Below are 12,498 nucleotides of genomic sequence, written 5' to 3'. Positions count from 1 at the left end.
GGTCATACCCAGAATACTGTATATGTAAGAATGCCAGTCACTTTTTTTTTTTTTTTGTTATCGTGAGCCCATTATTGTATATGTGAACTTTGTATATGGTCCCACCCCTAGTATCGCATTTACCTGATGGTAAACCTTAATCATGGCAAAAATATTTATGAAATAATGAATACTAATATATATGGAAGCCCGTTTCCGCCACTCAAAATTTTTTTTAAAATCATCAAGGAAAGTCATAATTATGAGTTAGAAAGTCATAATTATGAGAAAGAAAGTCATAATTATGAGTTAGTAAGGTCATAATTATGAGAAAGAAGGTCATAATTATGAGATAAGAAGTCATAATTATGAGAAACAAAGTCATAATTATGAGTTAGTAAATATCTTTATGTTATGACATTCTGTCTCATAATTATGACTTTCTAACTCATAATTATGACTTTGTTTCTCATAATTATGACTTTCCTTGGTGATAATTTTTTTTTTTAGTGACGGAAACGGGCTTCCATATCCATGCTAATTCTCATTAAAGTTATTGAGGTTATTTATTTATTTTTTTTCCCGCGCGGGAGCATGTCACGCGCACACAGGAAGCCCTCCCTCTCGTGCTGTGACCTCCTCACTTTAAGCAGCCGCTCTTCACACGCTCACACAGACTGCACACTTGAGAAAGGAGGACAGCAACTCTGCTGAATTTTGGAGATGTTTTACCAACACAACTGAGGTTCCTCGTCTTATTTTATTTTTTTTTTTACACACCTTATATTTTCTAAATGAGTATTTTTGTTTGTGTGTGTGTGTTGGTTCATTAGCAGGTCCATGCGGTCCACGAGGCTCTAACGATGCGCGTCTGCAAGGTGAGACGGGATGTATTAAAACTTCCTTTAAAAAACACTCAAAACGGATACAAACATTCATTACTAAGGTTAAAGACAACGTTAACTTTATCGAACTATGTTTCAAATATTTGTGTGTGATTCATTTTAAGTTTAAAGACATTATTTACTGGGCTAGCACGTTTTGCTAGCTGCTCTATTTGCACATTAAACCCCTTTTTACAGCTTTTTATTGATACAATTACAGTTTTACAGCATTTTTAGGAGTGATATTGATTATATTTCAAGTTTCATTAAAATTGCGTCAAATTCACATGTATTTCGTGCTTATAACACAGTCACCATTGCTCAGGTGGTAGAGAAAGAGGTTGTACATCAATCAAGAGGTTGTCTTATCGATTAATCGATTATTAAACTTTAATTTGCTCTTGATGCTGAATGTGTAGATGAGTTATTAAAAGTTGACTGTAAGATGAACCAGTTAAGCTTCTGCAACCTCCCTGTCCCTGTTATATTGACCATTTTTGGCTAAATCTGATCGACTATTTCCTGTGATTTTAATCCATCCATCGATCCAGTTTGCCATTTCATCCACACGAGCTGCAGTCCTTCCTAAACTTTCAAAATATTGGATTACCAGTTATTCACATGGTCACAGATCGGGTTGTAATATCTACTGCTAGTCATCAGCTACCGAACAGGTTATAAAATAAGTGGAGAAATGGGGAAAAACACAACAAAAGTTGTGTATGACCATCCAATCTCACCAATGCAGCAAAACAATAAAACAAGTAGGGATGTAACGATACGATTCTCTCACAATTTATTTTACAAAATGAGACCGTAGACAAATGATGACTGAAAAATATAATTATTTTTTTCTTCTTTCATTGTCAAAAGAATCTTTTGATAAACTATGCAAAACAATGCAATTTAATTAAAAATAAATTCTGAATGAAATAAATAAAGAAATAGTACAAATGAAAAAGAAGCCTATTTATTTAAATTCTGGCTCTACAGTAAACTATGCAAAACTGCATAATAGTTCCTTTTCTTTTTAAAAATGCAACTGAAAATGTATTTTGTGCCTTAACAATTGGACTTTAAAACAAATCCCATATCAAAGAAATAATATGAATAAAGAAACTATGGCTTTCACTCTCTCTCTCTTGGTGCGTCCTGAATTTCAAATTCTAAATAGATAGCGCCCTTTGCTGTAAAAAAGTGTGTATATATATATATATATATATATATATATATTTTTTTTTTTTTTTAAGTACTGCGATTCAATTTCAGACTATCGATGTGAACCCTGACACATTTGAATCGATTTTGAACTGCCTCACGCTTATTCTTTACGTCCCTAAAAACAAGTAAATGAATGAATGAATGAGTGAGAAAGTAAATAAATGAATGACAATAAGGAAATGTATACAGTACACAAATATGTTATTTTGCTTGCAATTGCCCCAAATACCCAGACTTTAAAGCTAATTTTCTTTAACATACAATAGATAGATTAACACATTTTTCAGATTAATTGGTTATTGACAATGACATTTAACAATGGTTCGGGCGTTTGGCACCATCTCAAGTAAAAGGCAGAATCAGAAATTGTTCAGTTTCTCTGTCTTAACATCACATGACAGGAAAGTGTTAATAAATATATATTTTTGTTATTGTTGCAGGCACATGGAGGTTGAAAATACTCAAGAGGACAAGGAAGCAAAAGATAACCCACGAAGGTAACAGGCTCCTGTGAGAGTGTAAAACATACAATGATGATTTGAATGGCTCCAGGAATTCAGAATTTAGCTTTAAAAATTTAGCATGTGCAATAAATACATCTGCAAAAACCTTTTGTGAAATGTTAAAAAAGGATTGTTGTTATTCTTCTGACATCTCATTTAGTAATTACATTTTTCTTTGATTGTTTACGTTAATTAACGTCACAAAGATTTTAGTTAACTAATTCTGATTCGATGGACTAAAATGGCTTATGTTTACTTTATTACCTGTAGTAGTAATAGTAGTGCTTGGCTTCTCGTTCCACTATTTCAAATCAACTCAAGGTGATCTCAAAATTTGCCCTGAATAAGAAGAAAGTAGTTCAGGTTGGATTTAGTCTTTATCTTACGTCTAGATTCTAATGGCATAGTTTTTCCCGTAATGCATCGCTCTGAATTTGGTCTTTGTTTAGTTTTAGTTGAATAGGTTATGAGAAAAATTATTAGTTTACCAAATTAACAGTAGTTTTTTCAGATGGACCATGCAGGGGTGCGTGGGTGTTCTCTGGTATTGCGGTTTCTTCCCACTATTTATGCTGATGTAGCCCTTGTGGTTCTTCTTTAGAGTAAAGTGTTCTTCCACTGACTTTTGGCTGGTGGATTGTTTTTGCTGAGGGGCCTATGTCAAGATCCGATTGTGTGTGTTTTGACATCTTTGACGGCTCCCGAAGTTGCCAGATGACTCTTAGAGGACACCAAGTCTCAGACGTTAGTTAATGTTAAACGAAATGCTGAGTCTAAAGTTCGGTGACTTAGATGTTTCTTTTTATAGTCTCTCTCCCAAGGTCATTATTCACTCTTTTATCTAGGCGGGTTAGAAATGGCATGTATAATGTGATTAAAGTGGTTTGTGTCAGAGCTGGAGCTTTTCTGCCGGCTACTGTCGTGTTTTTGTCCTCGTTAGTTAGTTTCCCTCACACAAACCTGCCTCTAGCCTGTTGCTTTGAATTGTAGTTGTTTGTTCAACTTATTGTCTTCAAGAACTAACATGGTAGCTGCAGTGTTTTCTTTTCAGTATAACATGCATCACAGTGTTCACTCAATGTAGATATTGTTAACATTTTTATCTCCCGCCACAAATGTGGAAGGGGGAACTAGGTTTGAGCTTGTTCGTCCATGTGTCTGTCCGTCCGAGTTAAAGGGGACTGCTCTTCTCAGAAACTTTTTAAGATAGGATGACCAAATTTGGTGTGTGGCTTCAGAGTTTCAATACCCTGATGGAGTTCAAAAATGAGAAGCGCGCAATAATTTTGTCCTGAGTTATTGCCCTTGTTCTGTTTTTTTTTTTTTTTTTAACTCTCTTCAAGGTATCTTCAAAGGGAACAGCTTTTCTTAGAAAGTGTTTTAGATAGGATTACCAAATTCGATGTGTGGCTTTAGGGTATCAGTACCTTGATGGAGTTCGAAAATGAAAAGCACGCAGTTATTTTTTCCGGAGTTATTGCCCTTGTTCTGTTTTTCTTACTCTGTTCGAGGTATGTTCAAAGGGAAGAGCTTTTCTTAGAAACCGTTTTAGATAGGATAACTAAATTCGTTGTGTGGCTTTAAGGTATCAATACCTTCATGGAGTTCGAAAATGAGAAGTGCACAAGTATTTTTTCCCGAGTTATTGCTCTTCTTCCGTTTTTTTTTTTACTCTTTTCAAGGTATATTCAAAGAGGACAGCTATTCATAGAAAACATTTAAGAGTCAGTAATTTTATATTGTGATGTGATAATATTTTCTTATGTATACATCTAAGTTAGATTTAGGACATTTAAGAAAAGGTTGTGAGTTATAATGACAACCAATCTGGTGGGGGATGTTGATGACTGTCTTCTTGTTCCTTTCTGTCTTTAGCTTTATCTTTGAGTCTTTGACTGCTGTAACGTGAATTCCCCCACTGTAGGATGAAATAAAGTATAATCTAATCTAATCTAATCTAATAAAAGAAACAAAGAGTGAAATTGTGAATTTTCAGTTCAAGTAAATGCCTTAAACTTAATTTTCATAAAACCTGTGTATTGATGAGTCACTTTAAGAATAGCTCATTCATGGAAATGTTAGATTTTTGTTGTTCAATGTCAGCTTTTCCTTGAATTTGTCATACATTCCACCAATATTTGAAAATTAACGGTGTGTTAGCTTTTTTTAAACATTCCCCTTATTCAGTCAAAACCCTGGTACAGTATGTATGATTAACCCAAGTTAGTGCTAGTTTGGTTAAATTTCAGTTTTGTTGACTTTTTGACATTGTTTGTAAGTGGTGTACTATTGAGTTTCTTCTTGATTCTTAAATTAATACACAGTAAATACAAAAGTCCTCATAGTCAAGGACAAAGCATGGATAATTTGCCGTTTTTCCAGCAATGTTTGCTACGTTAGTATATAAAGTTTAGTGTAAGATTAAAACATGTTTTTTTTCCATCATTTTATCCTGGGAACAACGCCTCTGGTGTGAACACACAGTATTTTGTGTGAACCGTGGTTTTGGGTCCACAAACAAACTTTTTCCCCTAAACACAAACTGTGCATCTAGTCAAAGTAAACCCGCCCACCCTAAAACGGTTGAAAGGGCCATGTAAGCAAGCTACAAAACCTTTTATGACGGCCTCTCAGGTTGATAGTTTGTGAGTGTTTGGTTCTTAAAGAGAGACTCTGGGTGGAGCGTCTTGTTTACTGCTTTGATGAAAACCACAAACCTTTACGTTCTCAGCTTGGAGCCCTCTCAGCGAGGCATGTACGAGGCTGGGTTTTTTTTTTTCCTCACTGACTCCGTAGGGAGCAGGAGGCTGCTGGTCTGGAGCTGAAGCACATCTGGAGAAAATGTACGACACCCCCTTCAGGCTTTCTGTGTGGTGCCACTCTCAACTGTGTGCAGTTTGAGACGACAGCATTGTTCATAAAACTCAATGTGAGGTTTACTTTCTGTTCTACCTACCGCTGAACTAAGGTTTTCATTTATTTATTTAAGTGTTTACTATTAAAGGTTGTTCACAGCAGGCTCTGATTGATGCATTTGTTTAACAAAAGACTGAGGAATGTTTATCAGTAAAAGCTGAAAGGTAATTATCCAAACACATGTTCATTAACGTATTCCTTAACACGTATACTTATTTAATACTACGTTTGTTTGCCAATGAACCCGCAGCAAACATGGTGAGGGCGTTGTGCCAGTTCCTTGTCATCACCAGGAGTTGTGTTTGGGTGGTGATAGCGGTGCTACTGGGCCTCCAAACGCTTTGTTACACAACGCAGCCAGATGTGCAGTCTTACAAGGGCACGTGATGCCTAATGAAGCAGGCAAACCTAGCTTTTCTCACACACTGAGGAATCAGGGAACATGGTATCTTTAATCGCTGGTGCCAGCTGAACGTGTAACATTGTGTGTGTGTGTGTGTGTGTGTGTGTGTGTGTGTGTGTGTGTGTGTGTCATGCCGACTACATGTGGCAATGTGTAAGTGTGTTTACTACTTCCCCTTGTCATGAAATGTTCTGTGGCTGCTTTGCATCATTAAAACATGTGTCAAGGCTTACATTTACACTCATGAAATGCTATTTGCAATCTTATAATCTGCTGTTTATACACACTGCTTATTATACTACCACTTTATCTCAGAAGCACGAGCTACTTGTTTTTACTCTCGCTGCTTGAAGTTTAAACTTTATCTTCACTCTCTTGTATCCTCTAGATTTTAAATGACTTTGTTTTAACATTTAGAAATATATATATATATATATATATATATTAGAGCTGGGCGATATTGCCTTTTATAAATACCGCGATATTTTTAGGCCATGTCACGATACACGATATATATCTCGATATTTTGCATTACCCTTGAATTAACACTTTGATGCACAAAATCACACCAGTATGATGATTCTATATGTCTACATTAAAACATTCTTGATCATACTGCATTAATATATGCCAATTTTAAACTTTCATGCAAAAAAGGGGATATCACAACTAAGTCAAAGTTGACATAACTGTATTTATTAAACAGTGAGTGGCTCAAACATAAAATTGTCAACAGAAAGTGCACGTTCTGTGCAAAATTGTCACAGAGACATTTCAAAACAAGACATTAGTGCAGGATGCAACTCACATGGCATTTCAAAACACAAAATTAAAGTGCACTTTTTGTACATAATGCCACTACAATATTTTAAAACAAATAGTGCCCTTTTGTGCATGTTGTCATTAAGATGACATTTCAAAAAAAAAAAAAAAAAAGTCCGCGAGTTTAACGGTATGGTCATTTTCAACACCGCACAGACTACAAGCTGCGATATATCGAGTATATTCGATATATCGCCCAGCCCTAATATATATATATATATATATATATATAATAACTGTATTAATTTTAACTCCCAGACTAATTTACAATTACTGGCCACTGAAATGATGAAGGACAAAAATGTACATGAGTTTTCTCATTTTTCTACGTATAAAAATTAAATTTTTTGAGCCACAGTTTGGACTTATTGGGTGGCTTGTTGATCGTTTCAACTCACATCAGGAATGAATCTGATAGATTGGGATCTTGCATCCTGTTTGCCTCTTTGCCTGGAACTCACATTTCTGTCTATTTGTTGGTTTTATTGGATTTATTGAGGCTTTATTTTTTTAAGGGTTTTCTAATTTTTTATTTTTTTTTTTATTCAATTTTATATGTATGTAACTCATTGGTTATTTTTTCTCATATCTACACTTTCTGACTATTTTTCTCAGATTGAATAATATCACTGGATCAAGCCTTTTCTTTTTTTTTTTTTTTCCATATCTACATTTATCGTCAAAGGTTAACACTATTTGTAGTGCAATTTTTTTGCGACAACTTTTTATGTTTTGTTCTTTCAAAATATAAAGTAATAAAATGTTTGTGGTTTTGCTTAATTTTGACAGTCACCTCGGGAATGGTAAAGCCAAATTTGATAGTAGGAAGAAAAAAATAAAAAAATAATAATAATTAAAAAAATAAATAAATAAATAAAAAAATAAAAAAAAAAAAAAAAAAAAAATATATATATATATATAGAATTGTACTAATATTTGGTGTTTTATCAAGGCAGCAATATTGGTAATGCATCGGAAGTGAAAAAGTTGTATCGGGACACCTCTAGTAAAGTGCTATATAAGTGAACTTCTGTAGCAATGTTATTTGATAATGTACATTTGAATCCTATAGAATATAATTTATGTCCAAAGTCTAAATAATTATTCTCAGTACAGGAAATAAAATAATACATTTTTCCAGTGATTGTATTGTTCCTACAACATTTTAATTAGCTAATGCTGCTAATGTGAATGATTTCAGTATCTTGTCTGTTCTAATGCATTGCAGCATGTTCAAACATGAGCTGCAGGGCTCAGGTCAAGAGACGTGTAAACGCTTTGTTTTCATGGAAAAATACTCATTTGGCTTGTTTTAAGTGAGAAACCATGATTCACATCTGACCTTGCCAGAAAATAAAATAAAAAGAACAAACAAAAAAAACCCTCATTCAATGTTGTTAATTGGTTTGTAGAGCTATTATTTGTAGAAGAGAAACAGTTCTCTTTGTTCTGTGTGAGCTACAAGGGAGATGAATGGAAGTGCATACATAGACGGACAGATGGATAAATTCTTGTTTTTTTTTCCCACCCTGTGTAATGTTACTATGTTAAGAAAGCTGGACAGACTCTAAAGTGTTAGCAGGGTTTTTTCTTGGGCTGTGAATTAAAAAAAAGTGTTTTTATATTAAAAGATCATTAAGTCATACCTATGTACGCTTTAAGGCAGTAGTTCTCAATCATTTTTGGCACAAGTACCCCCTTTCTCTTAATTTGTCAAACTACGACTTTTTACTCAGATTTCTGTGAAAAAAAACTACATTTTAAAGGATATCATTTTGTAAATGTTTTTATAAATTTGTGTTATTTTGTGTGTTTTTGGTGTTGTTTTCTGTATTTTACTGTTGTTTTTTTGTCAGTTCTTTTCATTATTCAGTATATTGTTCCCTGTGTTTTTGGTGTCATTTTTATGTGTTGTTGATATTTAAATTAATCTCTCAGTGTGTGTGTTTAGTGTCGTTGGTTGTTTCTTATGTCGTTTTGTATGTTGCTGGTAATAGTATTTTTATCTCTTAGTGTTTTTGGTGTCATTTTGTGTATTTTCTTGTTGTTTGCCTGTTCTTTTTACTATTCGGTACATTTTTCTCTTAATATGTGTGTTTTTGTTGTTGTGTTGTGTAAGTTGCTGGTAATATTTACTATTGTTTTTAACTAAGAGTTAAAAAACAACATATTTTTAATGCGTTCATTTGTTAATTTTCTTCTCTTTCTTTCTCTCTTTCTCTCTCTCCCCCTGTACTGTCATTGTGTACCACCATTTGAGAAACACTGCTTTAAGGAAACAAATAACAGGCAACACTGGGTAACTGGATTTATTGGTGAAACTGGATTAAATGGATGTCTATCGTATTGGTTTGCTAGATCACAATACAGTACATTTATGTGTGTGTGTTTGTTTTTTCTCCCATTGGAAGCTATTGAGGCTGGACAAAGGATTTTCTATTTTTTCACTGTTAACTTTGGATTTATTTGGGTATTGACTCATCTGTATTCTCTCTACAGGGGAGTAAAGGAAGGTGTATGTTGCCCCACAGCACCGTTAGGACGACACTACCATGAGCTGGAGTTTCCTGACTCGTCTGCTGGAAGAAATCCACAATCACTCTACGTTTGTGGGAAAGATCTGGCTCACCGTACTGATCGTGTTCCGCATCGTGCTGACGGCTGTGGGAGGCGAGTCCATCTACTACGATGAGCAGAGCAAGTTTGTCTGCAACTCCGGTCAGCCGGGCTGCGAGAATGTCTGCTACGACGCCTTCGCTCCGCTATCGCACGTCCGCTTCTGGGTTTTCCAGATTATTCTAGTGGCCACGCCCTCTCTCATGTACCTGGGCTTTGCCGTCAACAAGATAGCTCGAGCAGAGGAGCAGGCTGACAGTGGAGCGCTGGGCGGATTTTCACGGAGGAGACCGAAGAAGCACTATCTCACAGGAAGAAGGCAGCACAGGGGTATCGAGGAGGGTGAGGATGACAACGAGGAAGATCCTATGATCTACGAGATGGCAGAGGTGGAGAGCGACGGAGGCGGAGCAGCAAAAGGAAGTAGCGATGAAAAGCAGGGAAAAGTCAAGGTCCGCCACGACGGGCGTCAGCGCATCAGAGAGGATGGGTTGATGCGCATCTATGCCATACAGCTGTTGGCGCGCACCCTGCTGGAGGTGGCTTTCCTCTGTGGACAGTACGCCCTCTACGGGTTCTCCGTCCCCGCCATGTACGTGTGCACCAGCCGGCCCTGCCCTCACAGCGTGGACTGCTTTGTGTCACGACCAACTGAGAAAACCATCTTTCTCCTCATCATGTACACCGTCTCCCTGCTCTGTCTGGTCCTCAACGTGTGGGAGATGCTTCACCTGGGCGTAGGCACCATCTGTGAGATCATACGGGCCCGTCAGGTGCAGGTGCCCAAGGTTGAGATGTACGGACGGACGCAGGCAGCTGTCAACGAGGCGGCGCTTAGCGGGGAGAAATACAGCAACTACACGTTTCCTTGGAGCACACCATCCGCCCCGCCGGGTTACAACATCGCAATCAAACCTCTCGTAGTGTCCACGGAAAACAACAGCCAGCCATTGCTCATTACAGATCTGAGCAATGCCAAAATGGCGTGCAGGCAGAATCACGTGAACAAAGCCCAGGAGGAGAGGCAGGAGTACAGTATTAACGAGGAGAACCTGTGCCGAGCTGGGGCGGGAGACGCCGTCAGACACGTTCATAAGGACAGCGTTCAGCCTCACAACACGCTGGAGGCTGAATGTCAGACCTACGGCCAGCTGCAGAGCAACGGCTACAACCACAACAAGCCTCACCGCGAACGCAAAGCCCGGCATACCTCTAGACACGCCTCCAGCAAGGCGGAAACAGACAGAGGCAGCAGCAGCACCAGCAGCACCAAGTATGGAGTCATAAAGAGTTCAGAGTGGATATGAGACACAGACTAAACAAACATACAGTATTTGTGTTTTTGTATCCATGGTTAAAAAGGAGTAATATGTGACAAAATACACCAAAAGTGAAAACAACAGAAATTTGAAGTAACTTTAATGTGTCTCCTAGTAATGTTTTAGGAAATTATATCGTTCTTTTAACACTGTTGGATCAGTTTATCCCAAAGTTAGCTTTTTTACCAGTTATTTTGTGCATTTAACAGTGAAATGAAGTAACATCTTGTTAACTTGAGATTGTGGGAAAGGTGCATTTGTAAAAAGTGCAAATGGAAACCACACCTGAATTCCAGTGGTGTGTTTTTTATAAATCTTGGTTTAATGGCTTTTTGGAGCCGGTTTTTACTTTCTGTGTAAAAAGCAAAGGCGCCGTCGCTTTGTTCAAAAGTGCCTTAAATTAACAGCCAGAGCGCTGTTTCACGCTGGCTTTGCAGTCTGTGTTCAACAGTTAGAGAGTCTTTTATTTTGAAATAAAGTGATCTCATTACTTTGTTCTAAAGACATAAGCCTGTGTGTTTGAGTTAATAGCTTCATTATCATAGGCGTTATTGAGGCTTTATTTTGGCTGGTAAGACTAACTTGGTTTTGTGGTTCTAAACTAAACGATCAGTGAATGGGTTTATTGCAGTAACCTGATGGTCAAAGTCTTATCACACTGTGTCTTCAATATATATTTTTGTATGTTTTTTTTTTTTAAACTGTAAATCCAGTTAACAAAACAACACAGATTACCGTACTTGCTGTGAACAAATGCTTTATTTTACAGATATTCTAACTTGGAATTAAAACATGCACGTTTTCAATAAATATTTTGCATCTGTGTGGTGTTTTTATAGTGGGAATACAGTTGCTTTACATTTGTTGACAAGGTTCCAATTCTGTCATCAGTTTGTCCATTGTCTTCTGACCTCTGGCATTCACAAAGGTAATATTATTATTATGTCTCCTCATACAATTTCCTCTCACTGAATATTTTATCATATTTGGAAAATTTTTTGTCATTCTGGGGCATGGGATGGAAATTTCTTGTATTAGGAAATTTTGTAATTTGTGTATGGAGTTCTTAATTCCTAAGGAGGAATTTGGATCGTTGGACACTGCCACCTAATGGTCAGTTTTGATAGATTACACAAGTAATTTTCTTAAAAACCTTTGTTCTGTGCAAAGTAAAAAAACAAATTCAGTTTTCTAGGTGAGATTTAAAGTCTGGCCAATGATTAACAATGAAAAGAAGAAGAAAAAAAAAGCAAAACAGAAATAATTTTACTCATTCTTCTATCTCATTAGCTTATTTTTGCACCTATGTTGAAATACATCGTGTTGGGTGATTTTAAAAACATTTTTCAATCTGCAAATACTCATACAAGTTATGGTGGAACAAACTATGAAAGCTCAAAATATTCATAATTAAATGAATAAAAACATTTTGAAATAAATGTTTTATAAATAACACAAATATATAATATCGCCATTACATTGTAAAACAAGGCAATATTATTATGAAATATCTTTGATTATTCTTTAATATCCAATAATTATTATTGACCAAACGATATTATGAAATAAAAAGGACATTATTAAATAAAAATTGACTGTAAACACCGTTTTTTTATTTTATAAAATCTTGGAAAAGAAATTTAAAATGTAGTTATTTTAAAAAGAATGACATTGTTAAATTATCATTATAAATTATTTAATTACAATTAAATAATTATGATTTTCAATTTAATTGCCATATTATAGATTTGTGATATTTATCAAAATGGCATTTATTTCAAAATGTTGTTTTTATTTATTTAATTATGAATCTTTTGGGCTTCCATAAAAAAAAA

The 12,498-nt window shown here is 35.8% G+C and overlaps 1 protein-coding gene across 1 annotated transcript; it reads left to right on the top strand.

The window, feature by feature from the left end:
• The first annotated feature begins 612 nt into the window (after positions 1-612).
• On the top strand, positions 613-11,264 carry LOC114481734 (gap junction gamma-1 protein-like). The gene is made up of 4 exons (XM_028476748.1): positions 613-724; positions 813-857; positions 2,525-2,581; positions 9,228-11,264. The coding sequence occupies exon 4, from the start codon at positions 9,281-9,283 to the stop codon at positions 10,649-10,651; it is 1,371 nt and encodes a 456-aa protein (XP_028332549.1). The 5' UTR covers positions 613-724; positions 813-857; positions 2,525-2,581; positions 9,228-9,280; the 3' UTR covers positions 10,652-11,264.
• Positions 11,265-12,498: the final 1,234 nt, after the last annotated feature.

Source organism: Gouania willdenowi, chromosome 19 (assembly GCF_900634775.1).
Source record: "Gouania willdenowi chromosome 19, fGouWil2.1, whole genome shotgun sequence".
Taxonomy (NCBI): domain Eukaryota; kingdom Metazoa; phylum Chordata; class Actinopteri; order Blenniiformes; family Gobiesocidae; genus Gouania; species Gouania willdenowi.
This window is presented reverse-complemented; position numbering and strand designations above follow the sequence as displayed.

What these genes read in the sequence shown, in the direction of transcription:
- LOC114481734 (XM_028476748.1), top strand. Translation starts at nt 9,281, where the DNA reads ATGAGCTGGAGTTTCCTGACTCGTCTGCTGGAAGAAATCCACAATCAC.